Genomic DNA, 18,982 nt, shown 5'->3' on the forward strand with positions numbered 1-18,982 from the left:
AGATCTTTTCCAACTTTGTGGCTGTAATAATCAGTGCTAACATCTTTCCTGTACACGTCCTATCTAACTCCCCAAATAACACCTGCGGGGACAGACACATCCACCGGGGGACAGACACATCCACAGGGGGACAGACACATCCACCAGGGGACAGACACATCCACCAGGGGACAGACACATCCACCAGGGGACAGACACATCCACCGGGGGACAGACACATCCACCGGGGACAGACACATCCACCGGGGACAGACACATCCACCGGGGACAGACACATCCACCGGGGGACAGCTGATTTATGCAGGAAAGGAACACATGAAGGGACCAGAGAATAAGGCAGTTCATATAATGTTATAATGTTGTCCAGAGCGGTTGATCCACACTTTGTGCACGTGTGTGTATATGTGTGTGTGTCTGCGTGTGTAAGATGAGACCAGATGGACATGAGACAATGCCAGGTGGGGAGATTTGCTCTAGGAATCAGGGGAAAGGGCCAAGTTACTCAAAAACAAAGTATTCTGCAGCACAGAAACATCCTTCGCTTATTCTTCAAAACCAGTAAGTTTTAAATCTGTGTTCACACCGCAGGTCTATGTAGGTGAGCCTTTCACTGACTGATTGTCAGGATATTGTTGTTTGTTTGTGTCCCCTGTTTGGCATGTCCAGACCTTTTGGAATGGGGTTGCCCAACTTAGACACTGACACTGGGTGGCATGAAGCATGTGCATACAAATACACAAATGAATTAATTTACCCGACCTGTCTCCACTTATCATATCTTCTTAACTGTATTTATTTAACCTTAAAGCTGGGGTTGGTAATCAGATTTAGATCCACTTTTTGTTATACTGGTTAAAATGATCTTTCTGTCCTGATGGTAATCAATACATAATGTGTTCTTAAAAAAGAGGTAAAAAAAGCTGCTATCTACAGCCGGAGTAAACCTGGGAAAACACCAACCAATCCCTGCCATCAGGAGCCAAATGATGAAACCAATCAAATCCTGTCCTGCCGTTCTGCCCGCCTCCTGCAGAGCGTACATTTCCTGTTTGTTTGTGTTTTTAACTTTCACTATGAGAATGTTTTGGTGTTTTCTTACTGCTGAGTGAGACATGAGTTGATGTAGTGCAAAACACAAACCAAGGACCGGTTTTGAATCAGTCACCATCATATGGTCGTGAATCAGCGGCGCTCGTGCATGTGAGCGGGGGCATCGTTTTGGAGGAGCTCCGAGGGGAGGGGGGAGGGGCTAGACGGAGTCTTGAGGACATGCTACATTCAAATTCATGCTAGTTTTCCATGACTACCAACCCTAGCTTTAATTTAAAGAGAAGAATCTATTTTTGAAATCGTCCTGTCAAAGACAGGCAGCAGCAAACTTTAGCTATTAACATTAAAGTATCACATGGCTGGTATTTTTCTCTGTGTATGTTTTAACTTTGGTTGTATTGTTCATTATGGAACACAATTTGTAAGCATTGTTGTACAAAAGGTGCTATGCACAAAAAACTATTATCATTATTATTATTATTATAAATATAAGTAGTCTGCTGCAACACTGGCCAAACAGTTGATTTTGGCACACATGCCATCTCTGTTGGGGCAAATAGTCAATCCCAGTTTAGGGTTTTGGAGTGGTTAATCATATTTCAAGAGGGGCCCATGCCATCCCTGGCCACCCCTCTTGACACGTCCCTGCCCTGTGGACAGAGTAGTATTTCTTAGTGTCTTTCTTTAATTGTTAAAAGTATCACTCATCAATAATCTTTGCTCTGCAGCATACTGCTCATCACCTTGACATCTACTCCACAGCAGTATTTTAGGCATGAAAATACTCTGTGACCCCTTTGCCTTTGTATGCCATTACTATTCATCTCAGTCTGTTTCATACCTAGCAAAAAACTCCTCACAGGAGCTTAGGCGATGCATTTTTGAACACACCACTCCCAATATCAATTGAATCATAAGGAAATCCCTTCATGTTTTCACAGTCTGTCATGAAACACGTATTTCACATCAATGTTTCAGCTGAGGATTTGTGTGGAAGCATGTGCACAGAGATGAACAATTGTACTGCCTCGATCTCTCTGCATGCCAGGAGTCAGAGTGATAGTCCTCGATGAATTCTCTACAGTGATCTCAAACAGAGACAGAAAAACATGATATCTTTGACTCTGATCAAATGAAAGCAGCAACATATATGTCACAAATAAAACTAAATTGTTCCTCTGAATGTGTTATCAGTGTTACTTTGCAAGGAAACAAGACAGTGTGACACACCCCTTCATCTAGCATGACTGCTTTTACAGCTATTTTCCTGTCCAGTTTCACTCCCCCAGCTTCACCAGAAACCCCCGATGAGCCGTGATATGAGGGGGCAGATTTTTACTCCAACAGTAGCATTCAGGGTTTTAATAAGTCAGGGACACTATGATCATTCAAGATTGTGGAATGAGGAAATATGTTGTAGGGGAGTTTTTTTTACAGTGGGCAGAAAGGTGTAGAAGCCCTCCCAGTCTCTCAGTTACTCTCACTGCATGTCCTCACATGGGGAGTTTCCCTTTGCACAGAGCCAGTGGCTCCAACACCCGGAGCAGAGAGGGGTCAAGCTGTTCTGCAGGTGTGAGGACGATGAGCTCTACTTTCCCTCAGTCTGAGAGCCTGTCAGCGTTCAACATCATGTTGTTTGCATATTATGTAAAGCCTCTTTGAGGTTGCATTGGTTGTTCTTGCCAATAGAGTCAAAAAGTCATCAAAAGGATATCAGACTGACGGGGCATGTTAGTGACTCGCATGGATTGACTTCAATCATCCAGCCACTTTGTTTACTTTGAACTAATATTGCTCTTTCTCTACATGTATGTGATCATCCTCTCCAGAGGGTTGGAGTCCTGGGAGTAAAAAAGCACCATGCAGCCCTGAGGCCTGATGATAATGTGATGTGGGCCTTCTGTGCAGGATCAAAGTCTTAGGGACTCTGATTAAAAGATGGAATGAAGGAAAGGCAGAGAGGAGCTAAAGAAAAAGGCCAGAACCTCTGTTAAGTCCTTTTCAGCTTGGACTGTTGAAGCTCTGCCAGGTTCCTCTGACCTACACAAAGCGCCCCACTCTGCCTGCATTGTGTGTGAGGTTTGTCATGCATTAGGATCACTCCATTGTAGTTTAGCTGCAATATATCACAAACAAACTTTGAGATGGTTTGTCTCAATGAGCTGCAGAGTATCCACTTAACACTGTGTGGTATTTCAGAGTGAAGTGTTATTTTCACTTTGTTTTAATAAATAAAAGTGTGTTTAGCACATTCCAACATGTAGAATAATAAGACTCTAATGATTTGAAAATGTGTTCAAATAATTGTGGCCATATTGTTAAATATAAATTATAAGGATTGACTAAACCATCAAGTGAAACAAATTAATTGTTAGGTTTTTTAAATAAAATGCGGGATTATTTTCATCCAATGTCACAAGCTCCAAATTCCAAATTCACAGCTCCAATTTTTTTACCTGTTTTTTTTTTTTTACCATATGAAGAGCAGATCATTTATTGTAATTATGAAAAACTTAGGAACTTAAAGCCTGAGTGATTGTTTTCTATTGTCCTGATGGCAAGAGATGCAGCTGACTTTCAGCTTTGCCAAAACAAACACACACACATATGCACACACACACACACACACACACACAGAGAAGAAGAGTTCAGTCATGCCGACATCAGCCTCCACAGTGGTACAAGCTAACCTTCAGAATTTTTTTTTTTACTGAACCAGACAAACACAGAATACCGTTTGAGGCTCACAGAGTGTAAACCTTTACTTTATTCCCTTTTTACTGCAAATTAAAGTTTTGTAGCTTTTTCCGTCTGATTTTACGGGAAACATCTGGATCTCTCGCACCGCTGGAGCAGTGGCCCCCGGGTGATTGTGCTCTGCTCAGCTGTGAGGGCCCGAGATAATGAGCAGGTATCAAACAGGCTCCTACGGATAAGCCAGCGTGGGGAGGAAGTTCTGTCCAGCAGCATCTGAGACCACCATGACAAAAGTCAAAACTTTTTCATTGTTGAAGTGTTATTATTAAAAACTTTATAGTACTGATTAACAAAATTATATCTCTGCTCATTTTTTGCATGGTCACATTACGTTAGAGTATCTAGTATGTGTAAAGTCATTGCAATGTCCTGAGTTGTCCCGTTGGGCCTCATGCAGGGAGGGCTGTCATTCCAAAAGCAGCTTCATTAAATTAGTCACAGAGATCATGGTGTCACACACTTCTCTGTGGCAGATAAATCATTCAATTTTTAAAAAGTGCACTTAAAAAAATGTATTTCCCCTTTTAGTTTCATGCACAGTCACACAGGTGAACACACAAAGTTCAATTTAAAGAGTAAGACATGCCTTCAGATTACAAGAACATATCAACAGAACATCAAAGGCCTTCTGCATTAGAAAGCCGTGACAGTAACATAAATCTATTACAGCAACATTCAGTGTGTGTGAGGCCTAAAAGGTGGATAATGTTGGTTATCGGCACAAGGAGGAGGATAGAGCCCCTGTACTTGCAGGTGTTTCCCCTCAAACGCCACTGATCATGACAAAAATAGGCAAGACTACAAACACTGAAAGAACTGTCTAACTTCCACAATAGTGCTGCTTTGTCTGTGGAAAACAATCACAAGATTGTAGCATAATCATGTATCTGACTTTCATTATATCCTCTGTGCTTTTATTTTGTAATGCAGTGTTCTGGTGTTCCTCCTGGGATCAGTCTGAAAGCCTTCATAGTGTGACATTTGCTGGCCACCATCCATACAAAAATGGCCCTAACATTTTCTGCTGAGAAAGTGGAAGCATGGTGTTTGTTTTGCTGGTGGTGAAATGATAAAGCTACAGAGTGAAACAGCAGACCTGCACAGAGGGAGTCAGTAGCCCTGCGTTAACAATGAGCTCCTTTCAGCGTTTAGATTGCATCTAACCACGTCTGGGAAAACGAGATGTAAACAATTTCAATGTTTAAGAGTGAGAGGGGGAGCTTCAAAGGCATTTCTTTAGTGGTCTAGTTTTTAAAAAGCTGCCGGCGGAGGGATACAGTGCTTATCTGGGGTTGTTGGGGCTCCCTGCTCGTTAAAGAGCCTGAAGGCATCGCCATTTGAAATGATTACTCGTTATTTAAGTGGACAACATTTTATATACCGAGCTTCAAACTGGCTCGAATTTCCTGCTCTGTTAATGAAGCTGTATTTTTTATGGTCGTTTTTTTAAAAGTCTTTCAATAACAAGAGAAGGGGAATGAAAGGGGTCACTTCTCACACCCAGAAGTTGAAAAAAAATCTGTTGGCATGTTTCTTTTAGGGTACCAGTGGAACCTGAGCAAGCAAACCACATAGTTTTAATCTGGCATTAAAACTTGCTCTGTCATTAACAACTTGTTAAACTGGAATGCACCGAAAAGTTGCATGATTTAGACTGATTCCACAGGAAATAAGTCTGTTGAACTGCATACTTTGATAGTCTGGGACTGAAATCAAATTAAAAAATCCACAACATTTCTTTCAAAAATATGTGTTTTAATAAATAAAGCAAAAACAAAAATGTACATTGGACGGAGTTTGGAGACTTGCAAAAGAAAGCCGGTGAAATAGATCCATGCAGCAAACGTCTGTAAATTGCATTGGTCCCTTTACAGGCTACAGGCGCACTTACACATGTATGTACAATATGCATTCATTTATATATAAATTTATACTTTGGTTTAAAGTCTTTTGAAAACAAAATATATCTCCTTCTATTTAATGTTGGCTTCGGCCGAGCTATTCGTCTTTATACATTACAGCTCTGTGAGTTTTTCCTCTTCTCTGCCACAAACAACTCCGGACAGTCAGAAGCAGTGTGATGAATCTGCATCCACACACACACACATCCTCAGAGTTTGTAGTTGTGGGTCACATTACGTCTCTCCGCCATGCCTTTGAGGTCGATGGGTTCTTCAATAATCCCTTTGGTCTTCATAATTTGTAGAAGTAAACAGTCTGTAATAGAGGAGCAGAAACAAACATAAACATCATTATAGAAAAAGTAGCATTAGCAGGGAAATAAGGAACTATAGGCTATAACTTTACGCATGACGCACATTAATCCTGGCTTCTCTCGTGACGGCACATGTGAAGTTTTTGAAACATTCACTGGCTCGCTTAGCATGTGGGAAGTCATTAATGAATCAATTATTAGCCACTGAGCAGAGTGAAACCATATGGCGACAGAAAATGCACGAGCATTGTGTATAATGTGAACGTGGTTCTGCAGCTGCAGTGAACACGCTATAAAAAAAAACGCCGTTTCTCGGGTTTTCATTTTGCAGCACCTGAGTAAATTCACGCGTTTTCATTTGGCTGTGGATTAGAGGAGAGTCCTGAAACAATAAAAAGTAATTCCTCTGTGCAGCATTAAACCCAGAGTCATTACTGAAATATGGAGTCACTTAGGTCAAGATCTATAAAGAATATGCTACAGGCCTTTCGTTGGTATGAATAATATCCCCCACGGGTGTGTTATTTAATATTTTCTTTACCCATAAGAATAATAACAAATGTTTATTCCTCTGTAACGCGGTTTGAGACGCGGCTCCGTCGTGTTAGTTAGACTCTGGATTGTCTTGAGAGAAAAAAAAACAACTTTGTTTATACAAATCACTGTAATGAAGCTTATTCCTCTCCCCTACTGCCCTGGGTTTGTTTTACACATCAAGGCCTCTTGGATGGGCGGTCTGCTAACTAAATGTCAGACCAACGAACACTAAACAAACCACTTAGGGTCCTTTAAAAAATTGACCCTCTTTGTTCCCTTACCCCGAACGTTTTTATCAATAACATCTCCTAATGTTAAAAAAAAATTGTTTTGCTGAGAATGTCAAGAATCATAAGAGATTGTATCAAAAGCACCAAAGCTGATCAAACTGCCTTCAAAATGTAACGTGTGATATTTCCTGAGAATATAAAATGATCACCCGGACATGCAGTCATAATTCAGGTTCCAGTCAAACCTTTACATCTCTATTGCCAAATGTTGAGTTTAGTTCTCGAAAGTCACCCCAGAGAAAAATCAAACATCAACTCCAGGAAAAGTTTCCTCTCAGCTGTCAGCTGCCTAAATGGTCCTCACTTTAAATACATCCCTGACAAAGTCTCCCCTCTCCTCCTCCTCTCTCCTCTCAAACCATGAGCTGAAAATCTGCTAAATAACGTGACCAAACCCTGCCCGCTTGTTAATACGGGCCCTTGTTTTTATTGTCATGGGCTGGCTTGTACTTTTTCATGTCCAGCCGAGCTGCCCATTCCTGCGGTCTTCGTACAGGAAAGCTCTCTATTGTGGATATAAATTACCCGTGGTGGCATTACAGCTGCGTTTTGGTGTTGTTTTTTTCCTTACCCCACTCATTATGAAATGTCGTTAAAAGGGGACGAATAAAAACGAACTGTTGGAGTCACAAGTGCTTGCTTTAACGTGTTTCTGTTCAAAAAATAGAACAGACTTGTCGTTTTTGGTTAACGAGGCATATAAAAGGCCTTGCGTGTGAAAAGGTTCCAACACTATTATTGTGCTAATCCGCCTACTTCCCTGCGCCTGATCCCTTTCTCTTAAAATAAAGACAATGTTTCTTTTTCCACATCCTGAGCTGAACTTGGGCCTTTGGATTTGACTGAATGATTCACTACCTTTGCACGAATTTGCAATTAAACTAAAGATCAGCGAGACCTCGCGCACAGCTGCATCCAGAGGCGGACGCACAGACAGGCGTTGAAGAGATGCTGAGGCCTCGGTGTGAAATCTGTCACACACACAAGAAGCGAGCACAGCCCAGGTGTGCCTTTGGGTAGATTCAAATTTGATGCACAGCTGATCAGCACGAATGTGTCTTTAATGAGTTCCCCAGGTGAAGAGTGAAACTGCTTACATGTATATTGTGTGTGCATGTGTTGCTGTGTGTGACAAAATGTGACAGAAGGCTATGAGTTTCATCCTTCAGATCCAAGACACGTGGCCAAAACACCATCACATTACTGCTAAAATTTTAAAGAAAACTCCTGCAGGGAACGATAATCATTTGATATCTCACTCTTCTAAACAGGTTGATTTTTCATTCAATTTTTACCAGGAGCCACTTGTTTATGCATTTTGTCCCTGTAGCAATAAACAAATATTTTTTCTTAGAAATGATGTCACTCCTAAGGCTGCAAATATCGGTGCAGGATTTTTTGATTCAGCTTTGGTACCCACCGCTTTGGCATAGTAAGTGAAGCTCTCTGGGTGCTAGTGAGATGCTGACATAGACCAGGCACCCTCCATCCTCCACACTGAGAATGCGTAACTGAGCCTTTCGTGCGCAACGTAGCTGCAGCTGGACATCTTGTTGTCCATCTCGTCGCTCTGCAGCACCTGACAGAGAAAGTCAATGTATCTTGAGGCGAGTTTCAGCGTCTGTATCTTGCTCAGTTTGTCCGATGGCAGGGTGGGGATAATTTTGCGCAAAGACGAAAAGGCCTCATTCAGAGACTGAGTCCGTTGCCTCTCCCGGACGTTAGCCAGAACGCGCTGGTTCTGCAGCTCCTCGTAAGACTGGGTGCTGCTCGGACTCGGTTTCTTCCCCTGTTTACCCGGCCCCGGGCTGCTGCCGCCGCTGCTGTCCTCGCAGGACTTTTTACTGTGTCTCCTCTTCCTCGCGAAGCGCTTCTGCTGCCTGTCCAGCTCCTCCTCGCTGGTCACCAGACTATCCACAGGGGAGTGCGGGGAACTGGAGCCCTCTTCCATTTCTTTCTTGAAGAAATGCAGGGATAGAGCGGAGAAAACGTTGTCCACCTTTGAAGCCGTGGTTACAAAAATGTGTAGAAATCCGAAAAGATGGGGACAATAATTTCAAGATGTGTTGCTCTCTGCGCTTCAAACTGCTGTCAAACTGGAGGTTGGCACGCGTCTCCTCGTGCAGGAAGTTTTGTCCTTAAATTTTTTTGGAAACTTTATCCCGGTTTCAGATGCTAAATAGTTTTGAGAGTGAAAGGGGAGGGGTTTGGAGGGCGGAGGGGGAGCTAGCGCGCGTCCTGGTCCGTTAATAAGCAGGAGGGACCAGTCATGGTTTCATATGACTGAAGCAAGGCACTTTTATTTACTGTCAGAAGCAAAGGGGATTTATTCTATTTTTCCATTTACTCTCGATCACATAACGACCTGTTTTTATTTATTTTTTAAAATAAATTCAATGCAGAAGCTCAATTAATCAAACTATGAATTAATGATAAAAGATCACAAATATTTCCCCTTACACATTTCTTCTTTTAAATCAATCTAAAAGAAAGATGCATCTTCAAATTGGCTTCTGATTTTGAACTCATTTTGACACATTTTATACACTTGTTCAGGCCGATTTTTTAATTGTATATAACCCCAACCTCTATAAAACAATCTCATTTGAAAGTCGTGCAGTTGCAATAAAGTAAAACATCAGCCTAAGCTGTTAGGCTAAATAAAGTACTGAATGGAATAATAACCCATAATATTGTTAAAGATTTTCCTCTATTCTTGAAATACTGTATACCAGTCGTTCTCAGCAGGGCATTTTAGATTTCTTCAAACCAACCATAAACAGTAAATACTGTTTTCCCTTTCAGTGTCGAGTTTTTGTTCTGTGGAGGCCGATTTACGCACACATTCATCGGCCTTTAGAAAACCTATCCGCTTGATCTTTAATCGAATCAAGTGTGTACACTCTCACAGCTCCTATAATGTGGAAGTCAAACAGGAAGGAGGCTTAAACTAACCGAGAAGCTCTCCGGTTTCTGCGGATACCTCCAGCAGACGGTTCCTCCATGCGTTTTGTCAGCGGTCCACCTCTTCATCTGTCATGTCATGTTTTCCTGCACAGAGAGAGGCGCACAGGTGGCTCACATTATAGAGCTGAATTTATCCTCTGCCAGAATGCACAGTTTGTCCAAACCAGCTGACTGACCTCTGGAGATTCCGTGCTTCTATACTGCTGTGATTCTTTTGCAACAGTGTTTTGCTCACACAAACGCGAAACCTCATTTCACCTATCTTTTTTGTGTTTTTATTTTTAAGAAAACAAAAATTATTTGAATGAAAATTGATCAAATATACGTCACAATTTTTAAAGATCTGAATACTTGTGTCTTAATTGAATTAAATTACATTAATTTGAAAATACTACACTGGGTCATGACATGACTTCTGCCTTTTTTAGAAGGAGCCTTAGCTACATTACCCTCAAAACATAATATTGAAATTAGATTATTGAGGAAACAAAGTTTCAACTCTTAATGTGAGCCTCTCATTAATCAAATTGTACTGAATAATTGCCTCTTATTAGGAAGCAATTCAGAACATTTACACTGCAGCCTGCACTTTAGTTCTCTGGGAAAATAATCCCACTGCAGTATCTCTGGTGCATGTGCCCATGTTATGCTACATCCTATGTCTGGGGAGACTGGTCACTGTAAATGGAGCAGAACCATGTACCTCCTGAATGTTGCACAACATTGTGTAAGGCCATGAGCCCCAGCTTGGTACTGGGACATATCCTGGTTTTCCCTTGAAAGCCCCCCTGGCCCACAGGAAACCCAGCTCTGCTTTGTGTTTTGAGTTCCTTTAGTAATAGTGACTGTCACACTACTTTCACTCAGTGCCAGAGCTCTTCATTCAGACCCTGGCATGTCTCAGCGCAGGTCTAATGTGGTTGCATTTTACTGCTCTCATTCATATGCCCTCTTTAATATAAAGCAGGTAATGTTTCACACGTGCAAATATGAAAGTAACTCTCAAATATGCGTGTGTGCATTGCATAAAATGCAAAACATACACAAGCAGGAGCACACACACACACACACACACACACACACACACACACACACACACACACACACACACACACACACACACACACACACACACACACACACTAACACACACACACACACACAAACTCACGCACACTTTCCCTGATTATTCCCTCTGACCTCGTGCTCCCCTGCTCAGCTGCAGGAGGCCTCTGTGCCCAGGGGAGAAGGTTCTGACTTGCAGAGTGGGAGTCTGATCCTGCACAGCGTCTGAGAGCTACAGGCTGCACATATACACAATTCACAAGAAGAAAAAGAGGAACAGAGGAGGCATGGCCTGCACTTTCCCCTCCACTGTGTATGCTCTCGGCAATGATAAGCAAGCAAAAAGAGATCATGCAGTGTGACGAGGACATAGGCTTACCATGGTGCTAAAAAGATTACATAAACAGCACGGATCAGATTCTGCAGCAAAATAGTGTTAAAATAATTTATAGATTCAACAGGGAACTTAAATTTAATTATTGAACGTATAATTTTAAAGTAATAATGAGGCCACAGCCTAATTACATTTGTTTAATCTACATTCAGTATTTATGTTAGGAGTGTAAAACTGGTGAAATTTAAGGCTTATCAACTGAGGTAGAATTTCAATGATTGGGTATACTTTTTTTTTCTCAATAAATTGACCATAAAGTCCCTCAACAAGGCCTGTAATATTTGCTTAGTTAGGAAATACGTGCTATCACATTAAAAGAACAAGTTACCGACTCTTCATTTTCTCATGTAAATCAGACCAAACCCCCACTGAAGGAAAGATGATTTTTTTGGTCTGTGTGGCTAATAGAAGAACCCCCAGAGAGAGAATAAAGGAGAGGTAAGGACAGCAAAATGGGAAGACTGAGAGACAGGGGGGGAAGAGGGGGATGACCTGCCTCTCAGATCAAAGATGAGCTCAGGTCATAACTCAGCCCAGCAGAATGACTTACCTCTGTCTTGTCTGACACCTTTAAAACCAGCTCCACATGGGTGGAGGGCATGGCCTTCGTGAGCCTAGATCCTCTCTGCTGTCACATCCGTGGAAACACATCCTCGGTGCATGCACAGCTTTCTGCTGCTGCATCGCCCTCGTGCATAAAGCAACTGAGCGCAAAGCGAGGTTGAGATGGAGGTGCTGAGAGATGAAAAACAGTTCAGTCAGAAATAGAAAGAAGGAAAAAGAGCAAAACAGAGGGAAGAGGCCAAATGTATGGATGTGTGATGATTCACCAGTCTTTGATCTGACACCGAGGGCTGTGGATGTGTGAGGGAAGTTATGGAGAGATGATTTGTTAGAGACCGCGATGAGTGGAATTTTACTGTCCATGTGCCTGCCAGGATTGGTTACCTTTGACTTGAACCCCCCCAAACACTTGTGGAGCTCACCCCAAATGATCTTGGCAAGAGGATCTGAGGAAGGGGCCTGTGTGCAAGCATATGCATGTGTCTGGTTGTGCATGTGTGATCCTGTATGTGCTTTAACCCATGTACTGTATGCATTATCACCTGATCATTGTGTGCATCAGAGTATCTGCTTCTGCCTTCATGTACGTGCATTTGTATGTGTGTTTGAGTGCATATATGTGTGTGTGTGTGTGTGTGTGTGTGTGTGTGTGTGTGTGTGTGTGTGTGTGTGTGTGTGCATGTATTTAAGACAGTGACAAGATGAACCTAAGATGTTCTGCAGAGTAAAACCCAGCTGGTTCTCATTGTGAAGGAAACAGTGTCTATTAGCAGCAGTGCAATCGCTTTCACAGTCATTTATGGCCTCGTTGTTCCATTTGGGCATCCTATGCATTACTAACAAAGTCCACAATGTAAACTATGCCCAAAGATTTGTATTTAACTCTAGCATCTGTAACCTGTATCTCACCTAGCTGTATCAATATACAGTACTAAGATTATGCAACTACTTTCTGACAATAAAACATGGCGAGAGGAAAAACTGAAACATGGTAGTTCCATGCTAGCGGCCAAAGGTGTGGTGGTACCTTCTGGAAAATTTTAACCATCCTTCAAAAGCAAAGACCCCACGGGATCCAAACTATTTAAAGGAGTAAAAATGATTTATCCTCTTCGTGACAATTACAACATCAAGATTTCAGCTCAGCCTCTGCCTCTTTGGAAGCATACTTTCTTAAAGGTGCAAAACACAAGAGAATAGAAAAATGCTTTGAAAACAGCATTTTTCTGACTTATCCTCTGTCAGAAAATCAGCTGGTTCCCAGTTTGAGAAAAACAAAAGCTATGTCTGTTTTATTGCACCATTCTTTTCCAGTAAGTTGTTAAAAATGTGACTCATGTCGGTTCTGTAAAAGAATTTGCACGTCAGACCCGATGGCGACATGAATTTAGCTTTGAATTAATTCAAGATAAGTATGACCAACATCACAGCCTTTACATAAAAAAGAAACGGATTCATGACTTCAAAAGAACAATGGATTCAATCAGGACTTATAAAACATTGTTTTCTTTCTTTCTAAAAATACTTTTATGTTGTTTGAGTTCTTCTTCAGCTGTTTTAAGTCCCCGAGGTCTCAGAAACTACTTTCATTTTCAGGCAATGCATTTTACATTATCAGTCAGTGTTTCTAATAGGAGTCTGTGTATAGCAGAGGCCTCTACAGTAAATGAAACAACAGGCAATATCAGTGAGAGCTACATATTGGCCCATAAAACCATAGGCACCTCCACTCATAGAGTCATTCTTCAGTAACTGTGAGTAACGCCGAGAGCCCATTCATTCATACATCCACACTTCTCCATTCTGCAGCTTCAGGGCTGATGACAAGGTGTTTCTGAAATCGCATTAGGGGCCCTTTCATAAAGGTTTCATTGGGGAGTGTGTAACAGCTTGAAGCATTTAGGCTTTGTTTAATACGATGCAGACTCGCTGCTCCATGCTTTGTCTCGTGAGGAAAAGAGGCCCGGGATGCCAGAGACCCCCACTGTCTGAGTCTGCTTTGATATCTGAAGGTGGAGGGGGAAATAGTACAGGATAACCCCCCCCCCCCCCCCCCCCCCCCCAAAAAAAAAAAAAAAAAAACCACACACACCACTCCCCCCCAATTCAAAACCTGTATGCTCAATACCTGCCTCCGTCCTGCCACCCTGAGTTATGGCCATGAAGTGAACTGGGCGAGCTTTGAAGTGCAGCTCTTCCAGGCTTTGGAAGGCTTGTAGAACAGAAACCATGATATACAGTACTCAGTCTATTTCAGGCACATGCTGTATCTGTTAGATAAGGACCTGCAGGGTTCCAAAACACTTACTTTTCATCAAAATACAACTGGAAAATATGAATACAGGAAAAAACAAATTTCAAGAGATATGTATCAGAGTAAACAAGATGAATTTCAAAGAAGCTTTTCTTCTGTATACACTTAAACAAGAAGCACTTGATGTTAAATCTGTAACTCCTGAAGAATATTGTTTAATCAAGTGAAAGTATGAAAAGACTCAGATTAAATTAGAAATACTGATTTAACTGAGGTCTTCTGGAGGACCTAGTCTTGGACTTGTCATCCATTCCAGGAGAGTTTTAATGTCTAATGATGTCAGTTGCCACATTGGAAATGCTGGCTCTACCCAACTTTCAACTAAGCTAACATGCAAATTAGTGAAGTGGTCAATATCTGGCTGCTCTGAATCTGCTTTGTTCACTTTTTAGCTACAATGCTGTAAATTTTACTCTTCATCCACCAGACATCTCTTAACCTGTGATGACCCTCCATCTTGCACAGGGCCTTTTGTTTCTCCCTTTTCTGTTTCTGTGTTAGCTGCTGGTGGGCGGGGTTTTGCTGCACCTGGGAGAACCTGGCTAATGTCCCAGCTGTATTTAAGATGCCGCTGTCATCCCTTGCTCTCTCTCTCTCTCACATCTTCTCCTCGCAGCACTGTGTATTACAACGTATTTCAGGGTCATTCAAGGGTTAAGAAAATAAAATAAAATCCTTGATAAATGTAAACACAACTTTAAAAACTCTTCTACTGAACAGTAATGGTATATTTGTCTCTTTCAATACTTGGATCAAATCATCAACCTCTTTGATTAATGGTTGACCTCCTCCACCACCAGATACATATTTCTACACAACATTGATTAGTAAGTGGTGCAGATTGGTGTGATGTTTATTTTGTTAGTTTAGTCCAGTAAGAGTCTCTAACCAACCTGAAGTTCAACCCAGGCTCAACTCAAATGCACTTCATTGTCTTGACAGTTACAAAAAACAGTGTTGCCAAAGCAATTATGTGGCTATAACACAATTATATTCATTACGCATGTACTACTTCCAGGATCTGAACTTTAACCAGGTCTAAGAGAGGGAGGGAGGGGGTGAGAGGGGGAGGGGGCCGGTCTTGTTGATAGGGTCAGAGTAAATTTGCTGAACAAATTACAGAGAGACTGTGCACTCTGGTGCTGATGGGGCAGCCTCCTGCACAAATAACGCAGCGTAATTAGTGCTGCACTTGTGACCCTGGTGCCAAGGTTAGCATGATGGCTGGCCCAGGTTCACAGTGCGATGTGTCAGCCAGGTGGCCTGACGAGGCTGGGCCATGGGGAGGTTAGACTCGGCTCAGGCAGGTTGTGGGGGGGCTAGGCAGGAGGGCTGGGCAAACAGTGCTGGTGTTTATTCTGCTGATTGGACTGAGAGAAGTAGGGTGAAGATCAGCGGATGTCAACAGAGGGGAGGCATTTACAGTCCAGTGTCACTCCCCTCAATGTCACCTGTGTCACCAACAGCACCCTTAAAAGACTGGACTGTTAGTTTAGACTGAAGCTGAGGGACAATGGGTCTTCACTTGGAAGCAAAAACTACATCCCCAATTCAAAAAAAGTTGTGTTGACTGTAAATAAACACCCTTTGTTCGATTGATATTAATAGTGCAAAGACAACAAATAAAATGATGAAACTGAATAAAAGCATTGATTCATAAAACAATTTGCTTACTTGAAATTTGATGCTAGAAACACATGTTAAAAAAAGGACAGACAGCAGCATGTTTACCATTATGTTGCATCATCTCTTCTTTTAACAACACTCTGTTAACGTTTAGAAACAGAAGAGACCAGTTTCTGGAGTGTTCAAAGTTAAATGTTGGCCCATTCATAAAGGAGTTCAGCTGCTCAACAGTTCAGGGTCTCCTGTGTCATATTGTTTATTTCATGATACACCAAATGTTTTCAGGGGATGAAGTCAAGACTGCAGGTAGGCCAGTTTAACACTCTGTCTGTCTGTCTGTCTGTCTGTCTGTCTGTCTGTCTGTCTGTCTGTCTGTCTGTCTGTCTGTCTGTCTGTCTCAACAAATGGCTGTTCAATAATGAGTCTGGTTCTGCTTGAGGTTCCTGCCTATTAAAAGGAAGTGTTTCCTCGTCACTGTTGCCAAACGCTTGCTCATGGTGTGTCTGGGTCTGTAAATAATTTCATAATTTGTAAGTTATTTTTTAAAGTGTTGTGATTACAATGAGTGTCATGACTTTATTTGCTTTGATCCACTTTGATTTCATCTTTTTATTGCTCACACCATTTTATATCTATGAAACTCATGGTCTTAATTCATGTTGCTGCATTCTTGAGTTAATGGATTTCTTTATTGTTTGTTCTTTTGCTGTTGGGTTCTTCAGTACGAATGAGCTATATAGATACAAATTATAATAATATTATTAAAAATAATAATAATAACCAGAGTAGTAGTAATAGTAGTAGTAGTAGAGGTAGCAGTAGTAGTAGAGGTAGTAGAAGTAGTAGAGGTAGTAGTAGTATTAGTGGTAGTAATAGTAGAAGTAGTAGTAGTGGTAGTAGTAGCAGTGGCAGTAATAGTAGAAGTAGCAGTAGTAGTAGTAGAGGTAGTAGTAGTATTAGAGGTAGCAGTAGTGGTAGTAGTGGTAGTAGTATTAGTGGTAGCAGTAGTAGAGGTAGCAGTAGTAGTAGTAGTAGTAGTAGTGGTGGTAGTAGTAGTAGTAGTAGTAGTAGAAGTTGTAGTAGTATAGGTATTAGTTGAAGTAGAGGTAGTAGTAGTAGTAGCAGCAGTATTAGTGGTGGTAGTAGAGGTAGCATGAGTAGTAGTAGAGGTAGCAGTAGTAATAGTAGTAGTGGCAGTAGTAGTATTAGTGGTAGTAATAGTAGAAGTAGTAGTGGTGGTAGTAATAGTAGAAGTAGTAGTAATAGTAGTAGTGGCAGTAATAGTAGTAATAGTAGTAGTGGTAGTAGTAGTGGTAGTAGTATTAGTGATAGTAGTAGTAATAGTAGTAGTAGTAGTAGAGGTAGTAGTAGTAGTTTTAGTAGTAGTTGTATTAGTGGTAGTAGTAGAGGTAGTAGTAGTAGTAGTAGAAGAACTGGAGTTAGCAGTAGTATTAGTAGTAGTAGTGGAAGAAGGAGTAGTAGTAATAGAGGTAGTAGTATAAGTGGTAGTAATTGTAGTAGTACTAATAGTAGTCATAGTAATACTGGTAGTAGTAGTAGAGGTAGTAGTATTAGTAGTAGTTGTATTAGTGGTAGTAGTAGAGGTAGTAGTAGTAGTATTAGTAGTAGTTGTATTAGTGATAGTAGTAGAGGTAGTAGTAGTTGTCATAGTATTATTAGTGGTAGAATAAGTAGTATTAGTAATAATAGTAGTAGTATTAGTGGTAGTACTAGCAGTAGTATTAGTAGTAGAGGTAGTAGTAGTATTAGTGATAGTACTAGAAGTAGTATTAGTAGTAGAGGTAGTAGTAGTATTAGTGGTTGTATTAGAAGTAGTATTAGTGGTAGTACGAGAAGTATTATTAGTAGTAGAGGTAGTAGTAGTAGCATTAGTGGTAGTAGTGGTAGTAGTAGAAAAAGAAGTAGTAGTAGTATTGGTAATAGTAGTAGTAGTATTAGTGGTAGTCGTAATAGTAATAGTAATAGTAATAGTAGCATTAGTAGTATTAGTAGAAGAAGTAGTAGTAATAGTAGTAGTTGTATTAGTGGTAGTACTAGAAGTAGTATTAGTAGTAGAAGTAGTAGAAGTAGTAGTAGTAATAGTAGTAGTAGTAATAGTAGTAGTAGTAGTAGTAGTAGTAGAAGAAGTAGTAGTAGTATTGGGAATAGTAGTAGTAGTATTACTGGTAGATGGCTGCCTTGGTATGTATTTGTCATTTGCCTTCTCACCATGCTCGCTCTCTTTGCTCACACTGCTACCACCTATAAAGCTGACACTGTTTATTTTCCTCACTGCAGTGTGTTTGCTCTGAACACCAGGAGGGCTGTACCTCTAATCCCAGGAGGAAGTTATTGAATGTTCCTGTGCTCATCTGAGAAGGCTTCAAATACATGGACCCCTACTGTTCAGAGCCCCTGAGGGGGGCCCCTGAGACCAGTTTCAAAGACAGCAGCATTTCTCCCTCAAACACTCTGATCTGAGTTATTGACAGCATGGTCGTCTGAAGAGAGCTTAATGAGGGAAACAGGTGAGCTATTTAACAAGAGTTTCACAGCTATTAAAGTGACAACACACTCTGGTTACCATGGGGATGAGGGAAGGGTGTAAAGCTTCTGGGGAGTCAGCAGTTTTGCATTTTATTTCAGGGAGGGGGATGAATGTATTTTGTTTTTTGACTTAAAGGTACGTTTTGCCTCAATGTGGATAGATTCATGGCAATATGAAATGAAGCTCAGTGCAAGCTAAATCAGGAAGACAGTCACATTCATTTATATCATCCATATCCCCTCAGGGTAAATCTCTTTCTCCCTATCTCGCTTCCCTCATCCCCTGTAACTATTCACTAACCAGATTTTGCAACAACCTTCATCAAGCAATCCTCCAGCTGCTGCCAAACTTTAAATCTGTTCTCCTCTCTGCTCTGTCAGTTTGTGGTTTCAGCGTGGATCGTTGAAACCCTCCACCACCCAAGTCCTGAAGTTTGGTAATTCAAACATCCGCCCTTCATCACATCCTGCATACTTCTTTCACAATCACCAGCACCTGCATCACCATGGCTCCATATGGGAGCGTCCTATTCTGCAGACGGCCCGACCCTCCTTTGGAGATATGAAGACATCACAGTGGATCTAAGAGCCAAACATATTACACATTTAGATTGCCAAAACACTGCAGAAATACCCGCTGTACCCTCTGTGCCTAT

At 41.3% G+C, this 18,982-nt stretch overlaps 1 protein-coding gene across 2 annotated transcripts; it reads right to left on the bottom strand.

The window, feature by feature from the left end:
* Positions 1-5,545: 5,545 nt before the first annotated feature.
* Positions 5,546-8,991, bottom strand: twist2 (twist-related protein 2). Of its 2 annotated transcripts, none has more exons than XR_004632738.1 (2): positions 6,126-6,552; positions 5,546-6,024 (listed from the first exon to the last, which is right to left on the bottom strand). XR_004632738.1 is itself a non-coding variant. In XM_034694183.1 (2 exons), the coding sequence occupies exon 1, from the start codon at positions 8,798-8,800 to the stop codon at positions 8,303-8,305; it is 498 nt and encodes a 165-aa protein (XP_034550074.1). In that variant the 5' UTR covers positions 8,801-8,991; the 3' UTR covers positions 5,546-6,024; positions 8,270-8,302. The 2 variants fall into 2 exon arrangements, 1 of the variants encoding a protein (XP_034550074.1); XM_034694183.1 differs by lacking the exon at positions 6,126-6,552 and adding an exon at positions 8,270-8,991.
* Positions 8,992-18,982: the final 9,991 nt, after the last annotated feature.

Source organism: Notolabrus celidotus, chromosome 10, assembly GCF_009762535.1.
Source record: "Notolabrus celidotus isolate fNotCel1 chromosome 10, fNotCel1.pri, whole genome shotgun sequence".
Taxonomy (NCBI): domain Eukaryota; kingdom Metazoa; phylum Chordata; class Actinopteri; order Labriformes; family Labridae; genus Notolabrus; species Notolabrus celidotus.

What these genes read in the sequence shown, in the direction of transcription:
- twist2 (XM_034694183.1), bottom strand. Translation starts at nt 8,800, where the DNA reads ATGGAAGAGGGCTCCAGTTCCCCGCACTCCCCTGTGGATAGTCTGGTG.